Consider the following 27,882-nt stretch of genomic DNA (forward strand, 5'->3'; position numbering starts at 1 on the left):
GTATACGCGCACTGTGGCTGTAGTAGCACTAAACCGAAGACTTAGTAATATTGCTTAGGTGGATGTGATTTAAAATGTATTGCATGGCATGTAGTGCATATGATTGTGTTTTGATGTGTGGACTGCTGTGTGGTCCATCTTACCACTTACTGAGCTAGTGAGCTCATCCCACATGTACACCCCTTTTTAGATGATTTTACAGGTCATACATCTGAGGAGCACGGGGTGGGTCCCACAGTCGAGTTCCCCGAAGAGGACTGGTGGGCCCCTAAGGAGTTAGAGCACGACACTGACTGCTCGTGCGAGAGTTGTGCTGCGGGAACGCAATTCTGATGCCGAGCTGAGCTCCACTTTTGAGGCCGAGCTGAGCTCTACCATGTGATGCCGAGCTGGGCTCAACCCTTGATGCCGAGCTGAGCTCTAGCCTTTGATACCGAGCCGATCTGTGTACTCTGATTATTTTGATGGTTTCCTTTATGTACTTGATATGTGAATTGAATTTTTATTGTGTAAATATCATGCCTTCGGGCCCACATGTATATAACTATTGTATCACAATTCGGGTATCAAGTATTATGGGAATATTCACAGGTAAACCTAGTCTTCCGCTGATCTGATAAGTTTTTATTAGTTGTGTGTATGCTGTGGTGGAATACAGTATCAGATGATCCTGGCAGGGTTGGGTTAACCGGTGTTAACCCGGTCACTGGCCCGGTTCAGTGTGAACGGGGTGTGATACTATGTGCCCTGGGGGATTCACATCCTTTATAGATGAAGGAAAGGCATGTGAATTCTAACTTAAATAGGCTGACAAAACCCATGAATGAGAATCAACCCAAGAAAGTGAAAGAACCATAGGAGGGAAAGGACATTTTGTGGATGGGTTAGTAGCCAAAGAAACGCACTTAGATAGCCTAATCAAAAGGACTGATGCTATTGTTCCTAAAGAGCCATCATTAGTCAATTTGGTTAAGATGTGCAATTTGTACCAGTCCCTTGGACATGTTATAGAAGAATGACTCAATACCTCTAGGGGCACTTCCAATGAAAGTGTTAATGCCTTATATCAGTCCATATAGTAACACTTACAATCCAGGGTGGAGAAATCACCCAAATTTCTCCTTGAACCAGGTCAATCAAGTAGGGCCTTCTAATTTCCATAGTCAAAGTCAACTTGGACCCCAAAGGCCTCCCTTTGCACAATAGCTTTTTGCCCAAAATACTTTTCCTAGGCCAATGTAGGACCTCAGGCTAGTATCCCTAGCCCCCCTCTCCTATCATCTTATCAGCAACCCCCTATGTTTACCAACACTGGAGAGGCAAGCAGATTAAGTGACTTGGAAAAAAATATGGCCCTTCTCATAACAAGCCATCAAAATTTTACAAGAGAACTCACCCTAATTGTCTCAATTTTACGTGAGAGGGAGAAAGGAACATTGCCCAGTCAACCAGAGCCTAACCCTAGGGATCAGCATGTTAGTTCACAAGCACCCACTAAGGCATCGCTGAATGTGGTACAAGGTCGGACCCAAAAATGGACCTCCAACCAATGTAATATTGTTTATTCCCTTAGGAGTGGCCAAGAGTACTAACAAAGTGCTCCTAAATCTTTCCCATCTATTACTCCTGTTAACTCTTCTTCTGTTGAGGACACAAGTGTGCCTCTTCTTCCAGGTTCGTCTGATGAACCAAAAGCAATTGAAGATGATTTAGTTGAGGAAACCAAAAATGACTCTAAAAAAGAGAAAAACCCTAATAATCCTTATATTCCCCCTATCCTCTTTCCTAATCGTTTGGTAAACAAAAGAAGACTGCTTCAATGGAAAGAAATTTATAAGTCTTCAAAAAGGTAGCAGTGAACATCCTCTTTTGGATGCTATATCACAGATCTCTGCCTATACAAAGGTCCTGAAAGATTTGTGTACTTACAAACGTATCACTAATATACCTAAAAAGACATTCTTGACAAGTAACATTAGTTCCATAATTACTCAGCCTATAACAGCCGAGTATAAGGATCTAGGGAACCTACCATAGCTTGTGTCATAGGCAACACCTACATTGAGCATGCCTTACTTGACCTTGGAGCAAGTGTGAATCTTTTAAGTAACTAGGATTGGGAGAATTGAAAGCCACTAGAACTACTCTTCGGTTGGCAAATAGGTCTATTAAGATTCTAAAAGGGATGGTTGATGATGTCTTACTTAAGGTGGGGAAATTTATTTTTCCTGTTGATTTCATTGTTTTAGACACCTAACCAGCTGTCAACATTTGGTACCAGGTCGACTGTTCCTTGCCACCAGTAATGCCATAATCAATTGGAGAAACGGTACAATGAAACTTTCTTTTGGAAACACTTCTGTGGATTTTAATGTCTTTAGGTTGCATAAACAACCAAATCCCCATGAGGAGGAAGTTCATATGGTCTAAGAAATTTTAGATTCCATTAAGACTTATTTTGATAATGATTTTGATTATGAATTCCAAGAGTGTATGGAAAAATTGGGTGAATTTAATGAGGGAATTATGTCTGAGGTTTGGAGTCTCCAACTACCTATAGAGCCCATTGGACCCTTATCTACCTTAATGCCTAAGCCTTCCATTGTTAAATCCCCTAAACTTGAGTTGAAAGAGTTGACCTCCAATCTTAAGTTTGCTTTCTTAGGTAAGAATCACACTCTTCCAATCATCATTGTTTCTGATTTGACTTCAAGTCAGGAGGATGAGTTAATCGAGCTTCTAAAGGAAAATAATGAAGCCATAGGATGGACTATGGCTGACATCAAAGGAATTAGCCCTTCTATTGTTCAACATCATATTCACCTCATTGAGGGGTCCAAACCTTCAACGAAACCCCAAAGAAGAGCTAACCCAGTGATGAAGGAAGCCATTCAAAAAGAAATTCTAAAGTGGATGGATAATGGGATCATTTATTACATTTTTGACAGGGGCAAGCATTTTTGTAATAGATCATTTGAGGCCCTCATAAAGAAATATAGGATAACCCATCAGCTGGCTATACCTATCATCCTCAAACTAGTGGCCAGGTTGAGGTATCCAATAGGAAGATTAAGCAAATTTTGGAAAAAATTGTCAACCCTAATCGTAAGGATTGGTCTCTTAGACTTGTGGATGCCTTGCGGTCTCACAGAACTGCGTGCAAGACTGTTCTTGGACAATCTCCTTACCGCCTTGTGTATGGGAAGGCATGTCATCTTTCAGTTGAGTTATAGCATAGATCCTTTTGTGCTATAAAAAAGCTGAATTTTGATCTGCCTACTACTGGTTCTCATAGCGGACTCCAACTAGCTGAGTTGGAGGAGCTTCGCAATGATGCCTATGACAATGCTAGGATTTTTAAGGTAAAAACTAAGGCTTTTCATGATAGAAAAATCCTTAGGAAGTCTTTCACACCTGGTGATAAGGTTTTGTTTTATAATTCTAGGTTGCATATTTTTTCAGGCAAGTTGAGATCCCGTTAGGATGGCCATTATATTGTGCAGACTATTTTTTCTGGAGGTAGGACTCTCTTTTAAAAAATAAGAGACCCTTGCTTTATGGTGTTGGACCATATGTAAGTCTGTGGGTTCCTTGTACTCTTGATTTAGAGTTGAGACATTCGTTTTTTTTTTAAATTGGCATGAGTTGACAAATACACAATTTTAATTGACGTGTGGAAAGTGATATAAATGAAAAGCAGGACTTGATTTCCTTGGAACTAAACAGGGCATTGTGCCTCAAGATGCGGGGTATCTTGATCGAAACTCTTAAGGAAGAAATTTCTGAAAGAACTCTGGCATCACTTTCTATATGGGCATATGCAAAAAAGCAAAGCTAAATAATAACTTGGGTGTTTGGTGTTTGCTCCACCATGTCATTCAAGCTAACAGTAGTGGAGTAGAATAGATTTTATTATAAAAACAGAAAAAGAGAGAAAACCACACAGTAGGAAAGTATGTGCAAATGTCATCAATGCCTTGGTAACATGTTCGGTCGAAATCACTCCAACGCCTTAGTCCTTGGTTCCCTATTACTTCACAAGTAGTCTTGCCTTAAGATAAGGATGATTTGGAAGAGACAACGTGAGTTCCAAATTAAAAAATATTCTAATGCCTGGAATTGATATGGGGTAATAAAAATTCAAGTGTGGGGGTCCCTAGATCATGTGTAAGAGAAATTATCTTTGATCTGGATTGGTATGGTCCTTACCTTTAGCCAAGGTTGGGATTTGTTTTTTCTAAATTTTGGGTGTATATTCATTACAAACACCCACGAGACACAACTCGTCCTATAAGGGTGACCTAGTGGTTTAAAGGTTTATTGCACATGCTAAGTGCAACCGTGTTTCCTATGAAAATGAGTTAGGTTTTTTTGTTGTTTACTTTTTATTCTTTTTGTTTTGCTCCAGGACTAGCAAAGTCTAAGTGTGGGGGAATTCTAATGAGCATATTTATGTGTAAAATCTTAAGTAGTAAAGCATGCATTTTTACATACTTAAAATTAAGCTACCTTGGGTTTTTCTTTCTTTTTGCAGGTTTTGTATTTAAAAGGCCTTAAGGACTATTGGACACCATATCTCCAATTTTACGCGTAAAGAGATTCATTTTTCTTTGAATGGTTGCAAAGAGGATGAAATTCTGAGCAAGATGAACGTGTTGCATTAAAAGTACACATTTGTTTTGGCACATGTACATATGTTACACCCGTGCCCTAATCCGGTTTAATTTGAACTGTTGTGATAGGCCTCGGATCGGAGATTGGAAGTATGACTGGGTTTTGGCTTGTGGGTACGCATTGCCAAAGGTTTAGAGATGACCCCACATGTTCGTGCATAGCGTGCCTATCTTACTGGAGGGGATTCATACCTTTCGATTCCAGACGGTAAGTGAATCGACTCCCCACACTTGAACCCCGGTATGAGTCAAAATTAACGAAAGGCCTTGAGCATGTTTTAGGGCAACCACCTGTGCAAGACCAGCCATGGGACAACAAGCTGTTTTGACCATCGAAAATATGCCATCGGAAGCAGCCTGGGCTGGATCCAGTGCCTGATTTTGATGGGTTGACAGGCTACTGGCCGGGTTCCGATGCCCGTGGTTCCCACCACTCGCATTGTGAATAGTTTCAGATGATCCCAAATCATCCTCCACACCTTCCTCATGACGTGAGCACTTTACGGACCTAAATGGTTGGGTCCTCATGCCCCGAAATTCATTTTAACCCGATTGGTCCAAAAGGGGTCTAACCCAAATAGACCCTAAGGTCCACTTAAGTTATAAGTTGGGAAATGAGGATTCATTTTCTCATTTCCTTTGTGATCAACATAAGAGAGGAGAGAAAGAGGAGAGGATGGAAGAAAAAGAGGAAGAAGATTGGAGGCTTACCTTGGTGCCCGCTGCAGCCAAATTGCTAAAATCACTGCCAGAGGTAAGTACAACCTCCCATACCACTCTTTCTTCATTTTGACCTAGACAAAGCTAGGTATGGATGGGATTTTAGTATACAAACTCTATTGCGGTCAGGGAATGCGTGTTGCACCTCCCCGATGCCGTTGCCAAGCTTGAACCAAGCCCGGTGAGCTCCGGCAATATGTTTTGTCAAAAGACCAACCAGGGTTTCGATCGTTCGATCGACATATCTCCCAAATGGCTCGATGGAATTGGAATTTTCTTAGCTTCGAATGACACTAGGATCATCCCCTACAAACTCCATGGAATAAATCTTGATGATCGGGCCCTAGCCGGAAAGTCCCAATTCAGGTTGGACCTTTCTGTATTACCACCAGCTATTTCTGGTGGGCTAAATACGGTGGACAAATGAGCCTTAAGTGCTCTCTGTCTTCTACACCAAAAATAGGTCTGATATTTTTAGTGGAAATGCCCTATTTTCTGTGGGTGTTTCCAGTGATAATACTGTCACTTGGGGACAGTGTCTGCATCCTTTAGGGGTGACCTGTGTGGGTCCCTCCCGATGTTCCCGACACATACTGATGTACGATTCACTTTGTGTCAAGACAATGATGAGTACGTGAAAGTTAGAATTGATTTCATCGATCGACGACCATCCTTGAACCCGAACACACCCGATCGTAAACTAGGTGAGGGATGGATAGTGTTTATTTTTGGAATGTTTATTATTATTAAATTGCTCATATGCTTAGAATTACATGTTTAAATCATGATTTCTCAAATACGATGATGATATGTCATATGTTATAATTGTCATTTTATGATTATGATATGAATTGTATAGAGATGTATGATGGGATCCGGTGTGGCCGAGTTGGTATCGGTAACGATATTGTGATCGTCGTGTGTTTGGTTGTGTGTGTGAGATGGAATCCGACGTGGCCGAGGTGGTACCGATGCCGTGATTACCGTATGTATGTTGCATTTATGCATTGATTATGTGCATTAGAGTTAGTTGTAGTCGCAGGTTACACTTTGTGGCCAAGGTCTCGCTGGTATTGTGTACCCTGAGACTGTATTTGGAAATAGATGTGCTTCGTGGTCGATAATTGGTACCAGTGTCGCATAGTCCATACTCAACTGTGATATGTATGCGAGATTAAGTAAACGATCTCGGGTTACACTTTGTGGCCAAGGTTTCGCTGGTATCGTGTACCCAGGACTATATTTGGAGATGGATTACACTTTATAGCCAAGGTCTTGCCAGTATCTTGTAATTCATATTAACTGTATTATTATAAAGGCATGTAGTATATATGTGGTTAGGTATCACTCCCTATGCTATGAACCCTTGCCAACAGGGTTGAGGTGTTAGATAACCCATTGTGGTATGTTCGATGTGCCTTTCTGGAATGCCACACCCGCAGTACGATGCGATTGTTGCTGAAGGTGAGAACCTATCCGGCGTGGCCGATGATGCACCGATATCATGACGGCCAGGAGGGAGTTATCAGGGGTTTGCTAGGTGACCTATGCACTCATACGGGGACTGGCAGGTTTCTATTCACGGTTAGGGTTTGTATCCTTGCGTAGTCGATGGTAGTTCTAAGACGAAGGATTATGTGCTGTAGTAGCATTTACCAGACTTAGTTTGTATTGTTAGGTGGATAATAAATAAATGAACTGCATCACGAGCATCATGGACTATGTGGTAAATTTTCGTAATCATGCATCATAAATTATTACTACTATTGTCATGCTTGGATGTGCTTGATCCCACCGCTCTTTGAGCGAGTTGGAAAGCTCACCCCACGTACACACCCATTTTTAGATGATGATGCAGGTACCGTGGTGCTAATGGTAGGTGACCCAGTATCTTCTGGGTCAGAGTATGGTGTGAGCGACTGGTGGATGCCAAAAGCGGAGGAGCACAATCTGGATTGTGCTTACTACCACTGTGCTTACGTCACATCGTGAGATTGTACATTATACTTTGATACTTTTGGGTATAACTATGGATTGTATATTTTTTTTGAGATTATATTATATATCATGGATGAAAGTAATAGAATAACTCAATTATTGCTATTATATTATCATTAGACATTTCCCCATTTTATTCATGATTACGCTACTATACTCTGATTCCACTGCTTCTGTCGGTTTATGATGTGAGATTGTGAAAATGTTAAGGGACTGCTATCAGAGATCCTGATAGATTTGTAAGATAGGTACGTGTCTTACTTACACTGTCGGTATTCCTAATGGTAAGTTGGGTCTACTGGAATTGGGGTGTGACAACTATGATATCAAAGCGCGATGCTTTGCCTTAACTCACAATCTCAGCCAAACCATAACTTGGGGAAGTTAGGATTAAATTAAAATTTCAAGACAACAATAATAGAAAATGCACAATTAAGAGACAAGAATAGGTGTTAAAGCCGTTTCATTATAATAAAGAACTTAAATACACAACTTACACTTTTCATATGAAAATAAAGTATTAAAAGCAGAAAATCCTAACTAGCCTAAGTCTAAGAAATTAAACAACTGAAGCAAATGACAGAATGTATAAAGTTCAACTAAGCCTAAAACATCAAACTTAAATAAGGCATAGAAAGGAAAATCCTAAAAACTACAGTGGCAAACTTGCCACTACTCTTGCTGTTGCTGGTTCTGTCCTTGGCCCTAAGCCTGGTTCGGACCATGCGTTCCTGGAGGAGGCACTGGAATACCAAGATAGAAGACCATCGCCTGCATCTATGCCTGTAGGGAGGCCACTCTATTATCCATAAGATAATAGGTCATGTCCATTCTGTTGAGGCAGCCATCTATACTCCTCATCAGAGATGTGGTGGAGTCTAAGTGGGGCCATAACATCATTGAGACCGTAAGGCCTCATACCCCTATTGCCCCGAGAAGTAGAAGCAACCATAGAGCCCATAGTCTGGGGATCAGTTGGTGGACCCCACCAACCCCAGCGGCTTATCCTCCTGCACCACCAACACCTCCACCAACATTACTGGCACCACCACCCTCACCTTCATAGGTTGTTTATCCTCTCCTGGAATAAGTGTCACCTCCCATAGATCTATGGTCATCTTCCTCAGAGAATCTTGGTTGAAATCTATGACCTCTTCACCCAAGCGTGCCTCTCCCTCTAAGTCCACTCCAAAGCGACGGAAGATGTCAATCAATATTCTTCCATAGCATAGGCTTCCCGCTCAATGATCCACTCCTTCAAACCGAAATACCATGGTCCACATAAGGAGGTAAGGAAGACGTATCTGCACCCCCATGTACACATAGTAGGTCACATAGGCTTGCAGTGCAGATACCTCATCATAGTATCCACAAGTGGGAAGAATATTCAACTGAATCGCATGGCAGATGACCTTTAGAGTAGCAACGTAGTTGACTGAGCGGTTCCATTCCTTGGCCTCCTTAGTCAGCATGTTGTTTATCTCCTGAAAGGTATCGGGACTCTGGAATTCATATGCTGGAGTCCGAGGCGGGCAATACACTAGGTCACCGGCATTGCTGACCATCAGGATATTGGCCAACTGTCCCATGTCAAAGGAGATTTTCATCGCCTTCACATAGGTGATTTGCATCTCTTCAGTACCCCGGTTCACGCATTGCAAGTTGGAGTAGAATACTCTGACCAATGTAGGGTAGTAGTACTTGTTGGGTTTTAAGATGAGGTACCACCTAAACTCGTCAAACTGTTGATGGAGACGGAATGTACGGAAGTCATTGGTCTTCACATAGACTCCCGGGTCCACATTGCAACACTTGAAGAGTTTCCAATGGTCTCGCTCAGCCATAGAGCGGAATAAGATTGGGTTGAACTGAGCGACGATGTCTTGCTCCTCTTGTTCAACGGTACATCGGGTACGTACACGGCTTTCAGACATCGTTGCAAAATGATTCCTAAGGATTTAGAATGAAAAACTAGGTTCAATGGCTGAATGTAAAGCTCACAGAGAAGAAAATCACAAAACTAGGTTACAGAGAGGAGGAACATACCTTTGGTGCGCATGCGGCGTTGATCGATCAGAAAATAGCGAGAGGAAGGTAGGGAATGGGTTGAAAAGTCCTCCTTGGCCATTTTCACACCTTTTCCATAAGTTAGAATAGGGTTTTGTGCAATGAAACCCAAACCCGATCCTATTTATAGCCGTTTTGGAGCCACAGGAAATAGCCCACCAGAAACATTGGGCATGCTTCCAGTGCCTGTTTCCAATGAAGTAAAAATTTCCATTTTTCTCTCTGTTTTGCCCACCTGAAATAACACTGATATTTTTGGTGGATTAAACTATATTTCTAGTGAGAAGACTCCCTGTTTCCCGTGGACTAACTTGGAAAATAAATTATTTATTTTTTAAATCTAAATTTTATTTTGTTACTTTAAGGGTGTGCCCCTTTGGGGTACATGCACGATCAGATCCTAATATGTGTGGACCCGACTTATGCATGCCCTAACATTAATTTTGCTTATCGTATACGTGTGGGACCCTCTATGTATATATGTGTTCCAATTACATGCAACCTTGCATATACATGTGCACAAATCGGATTCCTCCACAGGAGTCATGTCACACCGAAACACTCGATCCCAATCCCAATCACGATCGTCACCTCCCGGTCCCCCTGCATGGAATCGAAGTGATCCCGTAATGCACCCTGGCTCCGTCGGTACTTACAGCCCAGGATGTGGCATCCATTATGAATAACATGATGCGGGAAGTTGAAGAAAGACAAAACTAGTTTATGGTCGGGATCGATGATAGGATCTAGGCGACAATGGAAGCCTGTAATGCACCGCCCGCACCTCCTACTCCATCGGCACCCATTCCAATACCAGTAGGATCAGCTACCCTTTAAACATCTGGTGGGGCACAAGTGTATGGGTAGGTGCAAGACCCGACACTGGATCAAGCCTAGGCCCAAGCCCATGTAGAGGGCTGGATAGACTTGACGAAAATGATGGAGAAGTTTCAACGGCTTAGGCCCCCATGCTTTTCCAAGGTGGGCCAAGACCCGCTGCATCCATCAAGATGGATTGGTGGAATGGATAAGGTTTTTAGACTAATGGGCTGCACTGATGAGCAAAAGACTTTATGTGCGGGCTATCAGTTACAGAATGAAGCGGATGATTGGTGGAGTACCACCGAGCCTATTCTGAGGGCTAATAACCCGAACTCCACTTGGGTAGACTTCAAAGGGGTCTTCTTTGAGAACTATTTTTCAAAAAGCTTCCGAGATAGGAGAGAGAGTGAGTTCTCTCAGTTGGTTCAAGGTTCCCAGTCTGTGCTCGAGTATCAGCAACGCTTCGAGGAGCTATTCCATTTTCTCCTGAGCACCTCAGAGGTGATAGAGCTAAAGTGAAGAAGTTTGAGAAATGGTTGAGGCCAGGTATTGGGTCAACTTTTGTGGGGTTGAAACTGCAAACCTATGCTGAGGTGGTCCAAGTGGTCAAATCTATTGAAGACCGGCATAGAGACAACTTCACAACCTAGCAAAGGATGGGAAAGAGGGCAATGGGATCTGCTGATTTTATGGTAGGCAGCAAACCTTTCTGAGTGCCCTATGTCAACCCAACTTCAGTGCAGTTTAGGAAGCCTGATACTAGTTAGACTTCCCAATCCTCCCGATCTAGTGTTGTATCTCAGTATTTGGGATCAAGCCCAAGATGCTTTCATTGTGATCAGTTGGGCCACATGGCGAGGACATACCCCCACCGAAGGCCAGGTGATGCACCATACACTATACCACCAGTAGACATATTCAGCCCCTAGACCAACGCAGCCCCTACAGGGCTAGAGACCACAGGGCAGAGTGTTTGCTATGACTATAGAAGATGCTGAGGCTGCACCTGGTGTAGTGATAGGTACATTATTGATATCATTATTGCTTGCACATGTGTTATTCGACTCAGGAGCCTCGCATTCGTTCATGTCACTGGAATTTACGAAGAAGATGAGAATTTCACCCAAGGGACTGACTCAATGTTTGGCTGTGAGCACCCCTACAGGAAGTGTAGTGGGTTTGATCTATGTTTATGAGCCTTGTCCAGTGACCATAGGTGAATATGAGTTGAATGCTCACCTAATCGAGTTGGATATGACCGACTTTGATGTGATTTTAGGAATGGACTGGTTGTCCGCATACAGAGCCAGTGTGCTATGTGCATAGAAGACTATCATTTTCAGACCTCGTGATGATGATGAGTTTGTGTTCCAAGGGGATAAGCTCAAGAAACCCAAAAAGGTTGTCATATCCGCACTCTAGATGAAGAAGCTACTGAACAAGGGATGTCAAGGCTACTTGGCATCTATGATGAATACTGAGGTAGAGATTAGGCCACTAACCGAGCTAGATGTGGTGAGAGAATTTCTCAATGTATTCCCAGATGACTTCACAGGTTTGCCATTGAACCGAGAGATAGAGTTTGCTATAGACCTACTCCTCGGCTCGGCACTAGTGTCAAAGGCCCCTTACCGCATGGCCCCCATAAAGTTGAAGGAATTGTAGGTGCAACTTTAAGACCTTCTGAAGAAGGGATTCATTAGACCTAGTGTGTCTCCATGGGGAGCACTGGTATTGTTAGTCAAGAAGAAAGACGGAAGTATAAGATCGTGCATTGATTACCGGGAGCTTAATAAGCTAACCATCAAGAACCAGTATCCTTTGCCAAGGATAGATGATTTATTTAATCAGTTACAGGGTGCCAAGGTGTTCTCCAAAATCAACCTTAGATCGGGCTACCACCAACTCAGGATTTAAGATAGTGATGTCAGTAAGACAGCCTTCAGATCAAGGTATGGACATTATGAATTTTTGGTAACGTCACTTGGGTTGACCAATGCACCGGCTGCATTTATGGATTTGATGAACCGGATATTCTAGGATGTCCTAGATAAGTTTGTGATAGTAGTCATTGATGAAATTTTGGTCTACTCTAAGAGTGCAGAGGAACATGTTGTCCACTTGAGGTTAGTTCTGCAACGACTGAGGGAGATGCAACTCTAAGCCAAATTCAACAAGTTCGAGTTTTGGGTATCACAGGTGGCATTCCTATGCCACATTGTTTCAGACAAGGGTATAAAGGTTGACCTAGGAAAGGTGAAGGCAGTTCTAGAATGGGAGGCTCCCAAGAGTGTAGCAGATATACGTAGTTTTTTAGGATTGGCCAGATACTGCAGGAGGTTTATCGAGAACTTCTATCGCGTTGCTACCTCGATGACCCAACTCACACGAAAGGGTGTAAAATTTGAGTGGTCTGACGCTTGTGAGAAGAGCTTCAAGGAGCTAAGGTAAAGGTTGGTATTAGCTCCAGTTTTGACTATTTTGATCGATACAGGTGGTATGGTCGTGTATAGTGATGCCTCCAAGCTGGGATTGGTTTGTGTATTGATGCAGCATGGGAAAGTCATTGCTTATGCATCTCGTCAATTGAAGGATTATGAGAAGAACTACCCCACTCATGATTTGGAGTTGGCAGTTGTGATTTTTGCACTGAAAATCTGGAGACACTACCTGTATGGTGAGAAGAGTAAGATCTCCAATGACCATAAGAGCCTCTTAAGTACTTCTTCACCCATAAAGAGCTCAACATGAGATAGAGGTGTTGTTTAGAGCTGATGAAGGATTATGATTGTACTATCCACTATCATCCAAGAAAGGCCAATATGGTAGTTGAAGCACTTGGTCAAAAATCCCAGTCACTGACTCTTGCATCACTGACCACCAATGAGTATCTCCTAGAGGAGGCCAGGAAACTAGACTTGGAACTATTAGTAAAGGGTGTCACTTTGTCACTATCGACATTAGTGGTACAACCTAGTCTGGTGGATAGGATCACTGCAGCTCAGGTTATTGATGTAGAGTTGCAGAAGCTGATAGCAGAATGCCAAGAAGGAACCCAAAAGGACCCCGATTTCTCTGTAAGTGAAAGCGGAGTTCCTAAGTTCAAAGGGAGGTTGTGTGTGCCCAGTGATGGTGATTTGAGAGACATAGTTTTAAGAGAGGCACATAGCTCTCCATACTTCATTCACCCCGGCAGCACTAAAATGTATAAGGACCTCAAAGGCTCCTACTGGTGGAAAGGAATGAAGAATGATATGGCCATACATGTATCTAGATGCCTCACATGCCAACAAGTCATGGCTGAGAGACAGAGACCCCATGGGTTATTACAGTCTCTTCCTATTCTGCAGTGGAAATGGGAGAATATTACCATGGACTTCGTCATAGGCCTACCCCGTACACAGAAGGGTATGGATGCCATTTGGGTAGTTATGGGTCGCTTAACCAAGGCAGCTCACTTCATCCCAATCAAGATCACATTTTCTATGGACAAGTTGGCCAAGTTGTATGTTGATAACAATATCAGATTGCATGGTGTGCCAGTTAGTATCATCTCTGATCAAGATCCCAAGTTCACTTCCAAGTTCTAGACATGTGTGCAGAAGGCTATGGGCACACAGTTGGATTTCAGCACTGCCTTTCACCCTTAGATCAATAGTCAGTCAGAAATGACTATTCAGACATTAGAGGACCTACTCCGAGCATGTGCCTTGGATATGAGTTATAGTTGGGATGAGCACATTTCCATTATTGAATTCTCCTACAACAACAGTTATCAGGCCACCATCAAAATGTCCCCATTCGAGGCACAATATGGTAGGAAGTACCGAACTCCAATCTATTGGGATGAGGTTGGTAAGCGGTATATTTTGGGTCCAGACTTGATACAGGCTACTAGTGAGAAGGTGAATGTGATCAAAGAAAGGATCAAGGTAGCTTAGTCCAGGTAAAAAAGCTATGCAGATGTTAGGAGGAAACATCTAGAGTTTGGTGTTGGAGACAAGGTATTCTTACGGATCTCTCCCATTAAAGGGGTGATGTGGTTTGGCAAGAAGGGAAAGCTTAATCCAAGGTTTATGGGACCGTATGATGTACTGGAGAGGATCGGGCTGGTAGCTTACCGGATAGCTTTACCTCCAGAGTTAGAAGGTACACATGATGTCTTCCATGTTTCTATGTTGAGGAAGTACATTCCCGACCCTACTCACGTCTTGACTTACATACCCTGTGAGTTGGACGAGGATTTTGCCTACGTGGAATTTCTGGAGAAGATTGTTGGTCGAAAAGAGCATGTTCTTCGCAACTGCACTATTTCCTTTGTCAAGGTGAAATGGATGAAGCACCTTGAACATGAAGCATCCTGAGAGTGGGAAGATGAGGTATTGAAGCAGTATCTTGGATTGTTTGATCATCAGGTACGTTCAATTTCAAGGATGAAATTCTTGTAAGGTGAGGGGAATGTTACACCCGTGCCCTAATCTGGTTTAATATGAACTGTTGTGATAGGCCTCAAATCTGAGATTGAAAGTACGATCGGGTTTTGGCTTGAGGTTGTGCATTATCGAAGGGGTAGAGATGACCCCACATGTTTGTGCATAGCGCGCCTATCTAACTGGAGGGAATTCATACTTTTCGATTACAGACGGTAAGTGAACTGACTCCCCACACTTGAATCCCGGCACGAGTCAAAATTGTCGAAAGGCCTTGAGCATGTCCGAGGGCAACCACCTGTGCAAGACCAGCCATAGGATAGTAAGCTATCTTGACCACTAGAAATATGCCACCGGAAGTAGCCTGGGCTTGGATCCGGTGCCTATTTTTGATGGGTTGACGGGCTACTGTCGTGGTTCCGTTGTCCGTGGTTCCCACCACTCGCATCGTAAATGGTTCCGAATGATATCAAATCATCCTTCACACCTTCCGCATGATGTGAGCACTTTACGGACCTAAATGGTTGGGTCCTCATGCTCCAAAATTCATTTTAACTCGATTGGTCCAAAAGGGGTCCAACCCAAACAAACCCTAAGGTCCACTTAGGTTATTAGTTGGGAAATGAAGATTCATTTCCTCATTTCCCTTGTGCTCAACGTAGGAGAGGAGAGAAAGAGGAGAGGAAGGAAGAAGAAGAGGAAGAAGGTTGGAGGCTTACCTTGGTGTCGGCTGCCACCAAGTTGCCGGAATTGCTACCAGAGGTAAGTACAACCTCCCATTCCAATCTCTCTACATTTTGATCTAGACAAAGCTAGATATGGATGGGATTTTAGTGTACAAACTCTATTGGGGTCAGGGAATGCATGTTGCACCTCCTCGATGCCATTGCTAAGCCCGAACCAAGCCCGGTGAGCTCTGACAACATGTTTTGCCAAAATACTAACTAGGGTTTCAATTGTTCGATCGACGTATCTCCCAAATGGCTTAGTGGAATTGAAATTTTCTTGGCTTCGAATGATGCTAGGAACATCCCCTACAAACTCCACAGAATAAATCTCGGCGATCAGGCCTGAGCCGAAAAGCTCCAATTTGAGTTGGACCTTTCTGTATTACCATAAAAAATATGGCACAACAAACACTGCAGCTATTTCCGGTGGGTTGTTTTTGGTGAACAAATGAGCCTTAAGTGCTCTCTATCTTCTCCACTAGAAACAGGACTGATATTTCCAGTGGAAATGCCCTGTTTCCGTTGGGTGTTTCCTATGACAATACTGTCACTTGGGGACAGTGTCTATACCCTTTGGGGGTGACCTATGTGGGTCCCGCCCAATGTTCCTAACACGTACTGATGTAAAATTCCCTTTGTGTCTAAGATAGTGACGTGCATATGCCCTGAAGCCAGAAATGATTTGATCGATCTGTGGCTGTACTTGAACCCGAACACATCCTATCATAAACTAGGTGAGGGATGGACAATGTTTATTTTTTGAATGTTCATTATTATTAAATTGCTCACATGCTTATAATTGTCATTTTACGATTATGATATGAATTGTATGGAGATGTATGACGCAATCTGGTGTGGCCGAGGTGGTACCGATACCGTGATCGTCGTGTGTTTGGTTGTGTGTGTGAGACAAAATCTACGTGGACGAGGTGGTACCAGTGCCGTGATTACCTTATGCATGTTGCATTCATGCATTGATTATGTGCATTAGAGTTAGTTGTAGTCGTAGGTTACACTTTGTGGCTAAGGTCTCGCTGGTATCGTGTACCTTGGGATGACATTTGGAAATGGATGCACTTCGTGGCCGATGATTGGTACCGGTGTCGTGTAGTCCATACTCAACTGTGATATGTATGCTAGATTAGGTAAACGGTCTCAGGTTACTCTTTGTGGCCAAGGTCTCGCTAGTATCGTGTACCCGGGACTATATTTGGAGATGGATTACACTTTGTAGTCGAGGTCTTGCTGGTATTGTGTAATTCATACTAATTGTATCATTATAAAGGCATGTAGCATATATGTGGTTATGTATCACTCCCTATGCTACGAACCCTTGCCAACAGGGGTTGAGGTGTTGGATAACCTATTGTGGTATGTTTGATGTGCCTTTCCAGAATGCCACACCTGCGGTACGATGCGATTGTTGCCGGAGGCGGGAACCTATCCGGTATGGCCGATGATGTACCGGTGTCATAACTACCATAAGGGGGTTATTAGGGGTTTGCTAGGTGACCCATGGATGCATATGGGGACCGATAGGATTCTATTCATGGCTAGGGTTTGTATCCTTGCGTAGTCGATAGTGGTTTTAAGACGAAGGATACAACCCAATGCATCGTAGTAGTATTTACCAAACTTAGTTTGTATTGTTAGGTGAATAATAAATAAATGAACTGCATCACGAGCATCATGGACTATATGTTTAATTTTCGCAATCATGCATCATAAATTATTACTGCTATTGTCTTGCTTGGATGTGCTTGACCCCACCCCTCACTGAGTTAGCTGGAAAGCTCACCCCACGTATATACCCCTTTTTAGATGATGATGCTGGTACCGTGGTGCCAATGGTAGGTGACCCAGTATCTTCTGGGTCAGAGTATGGTGTGAGTGATTGGTGGATGCCAGAAGCGGAGGAGCACGATTAGGACTGTGCTTGCGACCACTGTGCTTACGGCTCACCATGAGATTGTACATCATACTTTGATACTTTTGGGTATAACTGTAGATTGTATATATTTTTTTTGAGATTATATTATATGTCATGGATGAATGTAACAGAATAACTTGATTATTATTATTATATTATCATTAGACATTTCCCCATTTTATTTATGATTCTGCTACTATACTCTGATTCCGCTACTTATGTTGGTTTGTGATGTGAGATTGTGAAAATGTTAAGGTACTGCTATCAGAGATCCTGGTAGGTTTGTAAGACACATACGTGTCGTACTCACACCGCCGGTATTCCTAATGGTGTGACAACACGTGATTTTTCTTTTTAGGTAAAAAAAAGAATAATGGACCAGAACAGAACCGAGATGCAGGCCCAACCCTTCTGCAATTGTCCCAGGGGTTTAAGAGACAACCCAGATTCCAACAAAGTAGGAGGGGCCCACCTTGGGCGCCACTCTCTCTCTCCTTGGGCATTGAACAGAAGATCTCCTTTTTTTTATTTGGTTGAAGATTCTCTATCTCCTACATTCCACTTAATGGTCGAGGGCATAGACGAGATTTCCAATTAAATTAGAAGATTGTCCAAATCAGAAAAATCGTTCAAGAGAGGAGGTGCGCAAGTTTGAAGAAGAAAGAGAAAAAAGGGAAAAAAAAAGACAAGGGAATAAGAATCTTTTCTATTTTATCTCCCTATCTCTCCTACCCTCCAACCCAAATCGTTTCTTTCCTTTTCTCTCCTATTTTCTCTCTTTTTTTTCCCTCTTTCTCTCCTCCACCTCATTATTATCGATTCTTAGAAGATCTCCCTTAGACGTTCTCCTTTTCTCCCCTACTTTTTCTCTTTTTTCTCTTCTCTCTCCCATCCCTTATATAAGAGGATCGTCCAAAGGGGAGAGGGCGTCTTTCTCCAGTGCTTTTCTTTTCTTCAAGTTAGTTGAGCGTCCTCTAGTTCGCTTGTTCTCTTTTGTTCTTTAATTTTTGTTATGCTCTCTCTTTAGCTCTAGTTCTAATTTTTAGTTTTTGCTTCAAACACTTTGTAATTGATTTTTATTTAATGAATGCAATGTCTTTTATTGATTATGTTATTCAAGTTATTCAAGTTGTAATAATTTTAATTTTCTAGTCCAAGGCTTAGATCTAGGTGACAAGAACCAAGCTTTGGAGCTTCTCTTTCAAGTACAAGTTTCGCTTTAAGATTTGTTTTCTCCAGACCTAGCAATTTCAGATTTGCTTTATTCCAGATCTGATTTTTAGGCTGGTAGTGTTTCAAATTAACCAAGTTATCAACCAAGTTTTCAATTCAAGTATTGAAGTTCAGGTAGGTAGGCTTCTACATTCGTCTTCTCACCCCCTTCTCATTCCCTCTTCTTGTCACCCATTCATTCTTAACTTAGGCTTTTAATTTTTAGTTTTACTTTGATGCTTTCCCTTTTCCCCAAGGTTCTCGGCTAGACTATGTGTTGGCTTTCTCCCTCTCTAGCCATGGGACCATCCTTTTACTTTTATTATTTATATTGCCTCCCTTTCCCTAAAGCTAAGCAGATAAGCTCTTGTAAGAGTACTCTCTGGTCAAGTAGGGAAGCTCATACTATTGGCGGTACATCCCTCGAGCTATTCCCCTTTTATTTTATTTATTTTATTTCTATATATATTTTTTACTTTTTTTATTGATTTTTATTTATTTACTTGGAGTATTTAAATTCCTAGATGATGAATGGTTAGGGTTAGATGCGAATGGTTAGGTTTTAATTTTAATTTCAATTCCAATTTTCCGAGTTGTGTTGGTTAGAACGTTATTTTATATGTATATGTTTTAGGGCTGTAGTTAGAAATAGATCACAATCATAATACGTATACTTTCGCGTTATTAAAAGAAGCTAAAAATAAAGTGGTTGCCTCCTTGTGTTCGACCCGTAGCTACAATGATCCGTACGCTTGCGATTACTTTAAAATCTCAAACGTTAGTATAGACAAGGTCTTTGGGAATAGTGAGCTGCTTTGTCAGTTTCAACATATTGATGTCCAAAGGCATGCCATGGTAGGGTTTGATCATACTCCCATAGCTATCAATTTTATTCCTCCCCAATGGAGAACCCCCTCTTCTTTTAAATTTGAAGCTAAGTGGGAGGATCATCCAAACCTTAGACAAATTATTGCAAATGCATGGCAAATTGATCCTTTAGGTTCTTCTCTTTACAAACTTCAGTGTAAGATGAGAGAATGTGCTAAGACTTTAAGGAAATGGAGTAAGAAAGAATTTGGTAATGCTAGTATTGAGATCTGTAAGGTTAAAGAAGCTTTGGAAAACATTCAATCAAACCCTTCTAGAGCTTCTTTAATTTCTGAAGTGGTTGAGTTGTGTGCTAGGTTGGAAACCTTACTTCATCAAGAGGAGCTCTATTGGGGTCAAAGGTCTCGGGTGAAATGGCTAAGGGCTGGTGATAGGAATACCCATTTTTTTCATACTTTAAGTTCTCGTTGAAGATGTGTTAGTCATATCACTAGGCTTTGTGACAATTTAGGAATATGGTTGGAAGATAGGACTAGTCTTGCTGCCCACATTCTTGATTACTTTTCTAATATGTATGCTAGCTCTACTCTTATGGATGTTGATAATTACCTTGAGCATATCGCTTTTTGCATTTTTGATCAGCAAAATATGGATTTGTGTAGACCCATGTCTGGGGGGGGGGGGAATTAAGGCTGTAATTTTCCAGATTGGCCATTATAAAGCTCCCAGACTTGATGGTCTTCCAAGCAAGTTTTTTCTAATCCAATTGGGTTACAGTGGGAACTGTTGTAGTCCAAATAACACCCCTACTCCATGAACCTTGCACAATATTGTCCTCTTTGGCCTATGGGCCTCAAAGCTTTAAAACGCATTGTGCCATATTAAGGAGACTGGAGGTTATTAACTAGCCTAGTAATCTCTCCCTAAGCGATGTGGGACTAAGTTTGCACACCTCATCGATCTCCCAAACCCCCTAATACTTGTCGTATTCTTGGTGGGGACTCCTCATCGATCTCCCAGGTGGGTTTGGTACTTGTCGTATTTTTGGATGTCACAGTCCAAGTTGTCCAAAGATTTTTTTTTCTAGTGGTTTTATGCTCAAAGAGTTTTACAAGGTCATTTCTAAATGTATGGTAAATAGATTAAAACCCCTTTTGAACTCTATTATTAGCCCTTGTCAGAGTGCATTTGTCCCTTCTAGGGCTATTTCAAATAACATATATGTGGCTCATGAAATTCTCCATCAAATGAGGAGAAGTAAAAGCAAAAAGGGGTATATGGCTTTGAAACTTGACCTTAGCAAGGCTTATGATAGGGTTGAATGGGTTTTTTTTTTGGAAAAAAGTCTTATTAAAAATGGGATTTAACAACACTTGGGTTCGTTGGGTCATGGAGATATTGGGACTGTTAAACCTGGTAGAGGGCTTAGGCAGGGCTGCCCTTTTAGCCCTTACTTGTTTTTTTTTTTTCTTTTTGTCAAAATGTGCTTTCTAATAAACTTTTTTATACTGAGCAATCTCATTTAATCCCTGGCATTAAAACTAGTAGGCATGGCCCTAGTGTTTCACACTTATTCTTTGCTGATGATTGTTTGTTTGTTTGTTTTTTTTTTCCTGCTGTAAAGGAGAATGAATGTCTTGAGATTGTTAAATCAATTAAAAATTATTGCTTAGCTTATGGTCAAGAGGTGAATTTAGAGAAATCCAGTGTTTTTTTCAGTCCCTTTACTGCTGTGAATAATAGAAGTGCGATATCTACTCTATTAGGAGTTCCTGAAGTGTTAATGCATGGCAAGTACTTAGGGATACCTTTTGAATTTGGAAGAACAAAAAAGAATTTATTTTCTTCTATAGTGGAGAGGGTTCATGGATAAATGGCTAATATGTTAACTGCTGTAGGGAAAGAAGTTTTAATCAAGGCTCTAGTCTCTAGTATTCCATCTTATGCCATGTCTATTTTTCTTCTTCCAATTTCTATTTGTTGTGAGTTAAGTAGTGTTGTCCAGAGGTTTTGGTGGAAAGATGCTGAGGGTAGGGGTGTGTTTTGGTCAAAATGGCCTTCTCTTTGCAAAAGAAAAAGTGAGGGGGTCTCGGTTTTGGGGACTTTAGGAGCTTCAACACTGCTTTTTTGGTTTTGTAGTGTTGGCGTGTTATTCATAATGAGGAGGCTTTATGGGTTAGAGTTTTTAAAGGAAAGTACTACCCCCACTCTTCCTTTTTTGAAGCTCCTGTCAAATCCTCTAGTTCTTGGGCTTAGCATAGCTTACTTAAGGGCCGAGAACTTTTGATTAAAGGACTGTGTAGAAGAATAGGAAATGGGACTAACACTAGGATATACTTTGACATTTGGATTCCTTCATTTGGTAATGGTAAGTGTCAGCCAACCTGTGATGGTTTAAATACTATAGCAGATTTAATTGATCATAATTATGCTTTTTGGAAAAATAAGCTAATCAATGATTCTTTTTCTGCAGTTGAAGCTTTGGCCATACTTAATTTTCCTTTAAATTGTTCTCTTAAATCAAATTCATGGTTTTGGAAAGCAGCCATTTCTAGTATATTTTCGATAAAATCAGCTTATCATTTGGAATTCCATTCTCAATATGATAATTCTATTGCAGGCTCTGTATCCCCTTATCCACACATCTTCACCTTTGGAAGTTAAAACTTACTCCAAAATTACAAATCTTTTTTATGGAGGTGCTGCGCAAAATCTATTGCTGTTAATGACTGCCTATTTAAGCATCATATCTCCCCTACCACATTATGTCCTTTATGCTCTAGAACGGAGGAAACAATTGTGCATTCCCTTTTTTTTCTGTGATTTTGCCGTTGATTTTTGGAAGGCTTCACCTTTTAGATTAAACATTGCTATTTTAGAGGTTTCTAACATGCTAGATCTGCTTCAGCAGTTCTTGGCATCATCTAGACAATTTTTCATCTCTGAAGATGCCATTTTACAGTGTGTAACTCTGATTTGGCAAATTTGGAAAGCTAGAAATAACTTTGTGTTTAATCATATTAATCCTTCTCTTGCAAATGTGATTCAAGGTTTTTATCATTCAACTGAGGAAGGAAGATTGGGTTCTTTTAGGAATCAGTATATGTTTCAAACTAATCCACCTGCTCCTTCCTCTTTTCATACAACTTTGGATTTTGGTTATTTTTCTATTCTCTCTGATGGTCCATGGCTTTTTAATAACAATTGTGTTGGCAAGGGAGTCTTCATTCATGATGAAGATAGGAGATTTGTTGCTGCTAAATGTAGATCGAGCAAGAGTTTCTATGCATCTTCAATGGATGTTGAAGCTCTTAGAGATGGAGTCCTCCTTGATAGGAGTCTTGATTTGAGGAAAATTCAATGCTGTTCTGACTCTCTTGGGTTAATCTCTTGTCTAAATGGCGCTGCTGCAGCTCCATATGAGCCACCAATACTTTATCTCCTGATATTGTCTCTTTGTGTAATGAGTTTGAGTATGTATTTTTTTGTTATATTCTTAGGTCATGTAATCTGTAAGCTCATATTCTGACTAGAGGAGCTTCTTTAGTTCGTCTATCTAAGATGTGGTGGTTAGTAGGAAAGATTTCTTCAGCTTTTTCCAATAAAATCGCTTGGTGGAGGCGCTTCTCGACCTTCTCTGATTTAAGAAAAAAAAAAAAAAAAGTTCTATTATTAAAAAGTAAAAATAATCCACAGAGATTCTACCTGACATTCTGACATGTACATGTACCACCTGGCTGCGTCATTCTTTTCTGGCAATACGGTAAATCGACCATACCAGAGAGGGTATATGTGTAAATCTGTCACGAAGGAAACCACATTAAAACGTGTAGTATCCGCGGGAAGCTATTCTTGCCTGAGAAAATCCAGGCCAAATCCCTGTCCCTACACTCCACCACCACCACCCCGTCGAAAAGTCATTCTTTGAATGATTCCGAAATTTAAAATTTTTTATCGTTCTGCAAACAATTCTGCACACACAGTTTATTTATTTTAGTGGTTTCGATTTCAATACAGCGACCGAGAAACAAGTGATTGCATTTGAAGGTTCTTGTCTTAAAAGCGAAAATAACGGGCTTTGCGGTTGGGCAGAAGAGCAGAATAATGGATTCACCATCGCCTCGTCGGGTTGCAGCTCGATCATCGCTCGTGGATTCGTTCAGGGGTTGTGGCCTTCCAGGGATCCGTATTGGGAGGGAGGATCTTAAGATGAGGATTGTGATCCCAGAGTATCTTCGTCTTGCAATGCGCGATTCGATTCGATTCAAGAATCCGAATGCAGGTGAACAACATGCAGGAATTGCCAAAGGGCAGGCAGCGCCTGAGGCGCCGATCGTTGTGTTTGTAAATTCGAAGAGCGGTGGGAGGCATGGTACGGTTCTTAAAGGGAGGCTTCAGGATTTGATGTGTGAAGAACAGGTCAGGGCTTTGTTGCTTTCAAGTTTCTGTCAATTTAAAAAAATACGATTTTGAATTTGAAAACTGAAAAATTATTGTATTCTACAATTTTGATTAGTGGAAAAAGTTCAATCATTCACACATGCAGATATGAAATGAAATCACCAAGCATAAACGTGATAAGTAGGTGTTAAATATGTATATAGGGTATTAATGAAATACTAATGCCAGTTAAGAACTAGAATGAAACGAAAAAATTGTATATTTCCTTCCCTTGGGTGCTATTACTGTGGGGATTGAATAGTTTCAGATATCTGCTATTGTTATGGTTTAAATAAATAATAGAGCCTGTGCCTAACCTAGTGACGCTACTTCGAGGTTAATGTTCAGCTTCTAGGAGTGTGAGTGTATTTAGTAGTGGGGGGGGGGGGGGATGGGGTAAAGGGGAGTTATATTTTCTTGTTTGGGCATCTAAGTAAATTGGGTGTTTAATCCAACCTCTACATTTATATTTTCTTGTTTGGGCGTCTGAGTAAATTGGGTGTTTAATCCAACCTCTACATTTTAGCTATCTATAGTTGAAAAATTGGGTGTTTAAGTATCTAGAGAACTGTCATATTTTATCTTGCAAAGGGATTGGAAGTGAACGCACACTCACACACGGTTGGGGTGATTTTGAGTGCACAGGCATTAGTGGAGAAAGAGTTTCACTTATGCTGATGGTTGTTGATCCGGAAGAGCGACACAGCTTCAGTTTTCTGTCATTAGCCTTTACGCTCCTCAATGGGCACCATCTATGTGCGCTTGGTAATTAACCTTCACATTCCCCACAACTGGGTGCAAAAGACACATCACATGTGCAATGTCCAAAAAAGAGAGGTTTTTGTTTTATTTTCTTTTGGGTGGGGGTCCACAGTGACAAGTTACATGAAAGTTGAAGCTTAAATGAAAATAGAAACTTGGTAAGAATCTGGAAAAGATCTCAGCAGCATCATTCCTCCATGCAATCTGGTCTTGGGCATACAAAATATCTCCCCAAAAATGCCCCATGCAAGGCTCTAACTATCTCAGAAATATCTCCTTCTAATGGCCAGAATGGGCCCACATCACTGTTCACATGAATAGTACCACTAGAACAGTACCTCTATTCACATGAACTGTAGAGCGAACAGTGATGTGAACAGTGTTTTGGTCCACTTCTTCTTCATGCTTCGACGATCTACATCAACTCGCCTCATCTTAAAAAACAACTCAACTTTGAGTTTTGTATAGTTTAGGGACAATCTTGGCATGGTGCACATCCTATTTCAGACCGAAACAGTACTCTGTCCACTCATGAACATAGGGAAGAAGTCTTCAAGATGTGGCTATTTCTCCTTGAATAATTCAAATGGCATGACGAACTCTACATGATCAGATTTGTAAAGAGAGTACTGCGATTGTGGAGCAAGGGAGTCCCAATCGATTAGATTGGGGCTGCCAACCTTCATTCATTAAATAGATCAGCTCTTACAAGTCCTACTAGAAATAGGACAGACCAAAATAGAATAGGAACTAATACTAGCTGTAAACTCCTAATAGAACTCAGTCCTAATGTGACTAGGACAGTCCTAATGGGACTAGGAAACCCCTAGGGAGGAGTTTGCGACTTTCGCAGGACTCCTCCCCTCTCACGATACACTTCTAAGAAGATTTATTACCCGATGTGTACTTGATTACTGTACAACAGAATTATCTTCCATTGCATTATTGATCTCCATCTTTTCAAACTCCACTACAATGTCGAGCTCATTGGTTCTTTTTGGTAGTCCACCATCATCTCAATTATCTCTTCTTTGATGTTTTCCACATAGACCTCTTCGGTAAGACCATTTACTTGTTGCTTTTCCATCTTCAAAACTTCAACGATTGCCACGGTAGCATCCCTTAGAGGTGGAGGGTTGAGGGGACCAAAGTTGGATTCAAACTTTTTTTCAAGAGTGATCATGTGATTTAATAAATCTTTTAAGTTCTCTTTAAATATCAATGTATTTTGGTTGTAATCTTGTCGAAGGTAGAGCTATCTTTGGATATGTTCCGGCAGGTACTTGTTTTTCAATTCGTGCATCATCTCTTCCCAAGTCCTAGGTTCATGTCTTCTAACTCTAAGGTTATTTTCATGGAATTTCCACCATTCTCTAGCATGACCAATCATTCGCAAATAAACAAATCAAAGTTTCTACGCCTCTGTCATGTTGTACCAGTCAAAGTGTTCCTTAAGAGAATCTAAGCATTCAAGGAATAGGTATGCATTCTTTTGTCCAGAAAAGTAAGGAACTTCTGGCTTCGTCTTTCTTGTAGTAATATCAACTCTAGGAGGTAGTATGCTTTGATACCAAATAATGTAGGGAGAGCTAAGCTGCGAGAGGGCAACACTGATGTATACAATCATAACCTAATCCCAACTTAATGGGGTTGGTTATATGGATCCAAAATAGGAGTAGGATTATAGAGAGACAACATAAGTAAACTGAGATGAGGTACAAAATGGGTAAATGTAGAAGTCAAAGCATCACAGGAACATCCCTTACAAGGAGTTAGCAACTCGGGTTCTTGTCCTCCACAGAATTCTATCTGTGGTCATACTACAATCTAGCTCTACCATGTGCGTATCTTTTCTTACCACTTCATCGATAGTCATTTTGGGCCTACCCCTACCTCTTTTGGCCCTATCCAATTGAATTTGATCACTCTTTTTCACTAGGGCATCCATAGGTCTCCGTTGGACATGACCATATCACCTCAACCAGTTCTCGTGGAGCTTGTTTTGGATAGGGGCAACTCCCACATTGCTTCTAATGCAATTATTCCTTACTCTATCTCTTTTGGTCTTGCCGCATAACATCCTTAACATTCTTGTCTCCGTTACACTCAGTTTCTTCAAATTACTTTTCTTGACTACCCAACACTCCACTCCATAGGTCCTGGTTATATAACTGTCCGATAATATTTTCCCTTGCGTTTGATAGGCACGTGTTTGTCACATAACACTCTTGACACACCTTTCCATCTCACCCATCCCACTTTAATTCTGTGGGCAACATCGTTTTCTATATCACCCTTTTTGTTAATGATGGATCCTAGGTATTTAAAAAAATCACTCTAAGGTAGTTCCCGATCTCCAACTTTCACCACTCATCCCCTCCACTAGTTTGGCTGAAGGGGCACATTATATATTCTATCTTTGTTGTACTTACCATAAAATCTCTTGATTCTAAACATGATCTCTATAGCTCTAGTTAAGTGTTAATCCTTTTCACTGTTTCATCTATCAGAACAATTTCATCAGCGAATAACATACACCATGGGTCTGGGTCTTAGATGTGCCTGGTTTGATCATCCATAATGAGTGCAAACAAATAGGGACTTAGGGCTGATCCTTGGTGTAACCCAATCGAAATCGGGAATTTACTATTTTTCCTCTCTATCGTTTTGACACTCGTCACCACTCCCTCATACATGTCTTTAATAATATCCATATAGTTATTCACGCCCCTTCTCTTCTCTAGGACATGCCAAATGAGCTTTCTCGGTACTCTGTCATAGGCTTTCTTTAGGTAAATAAAGACCATATGGAGGTCCTTTTGGTGGGTTCTAAATACTTCCATAAGCCTCCGAGGAGGTAAATAGCTTTAGTCATGGATCTCCTTGGCATAAAGCCGAATTGATTCTCCGTTACCTTAGTTTAATTTCTTAGGTGGGCTACAATAATCTTTTCCCATTGTTCATGGTATGACTCATTAGTTTTATGCCTCTATATTTATTTTAGTTCTAGATATCTCCTTTGTTCGTATAGATCGGTACTCTAATGCTTCTCCTCCAATCATCCGGCATTGTCTTTGTACTGAAAATCTTGTTGAATGAATTAGTTAGTCAAGACACTCCATGCTCTCCTAGTCTCTTCTACACTTCAATTGGGATCTCATCCGGTCTTGGAGTTTTACCTACATTCATCTTTCGTAGGGCCTCTTGAACCTCAATATTGCTAAGCTGCATTAGTTGTGCCTAGGATGTGTTGATACAATGTCTTATCTCGT

At 41.2% G+C, this 27,882-nt stretch overlaps 1 protein-coding gene across 2 annotated transcripts in view; it reads left to right on the plus strand.

Moving 5' to 3' along the window:
• Nucleotides 1-23,248: 23,248 nt before the first annotated feature.
• LOC122082611 (diacylglycerol kinase 7-like) overlaps nucleotides 23,249-27,882 on the plus strand; it is a 130,276-nt gene continuing 125,642 nt past the window's right edge. For both annotated transcript variants that reach the window (XM_042650291.1, XM_042650293.1), the window contains exon 1: nucleotides 23,249-23,827. In XM_042650291.1, the coding sequence (XP_042506225.1) occupies nucleotides 23,513-23,827 (315 nt within the window). In that variant the 5' untranslated portion in view covers nucleotides 23,249-23,512. The remainder of the gene's footprint in view (nucleotides 23,828-27,882) is intronic.

The sequence above is a fragment of the Macadamia integrifolia genome, chromosome 6 (genome assembly GCF_013358625.1).
Source record: "Macadamia integrifolia cultivar HAES 741 chromosome 6, SCU_Mint_v3, whole genome shotgun sequence".
Lineage (NCBI taxonomy): Eukaryota > Viridiplantae > Streptophyta > Magnoliopsida > Proteales > Proteaceae > Macadamia > Macadamia integrifolia.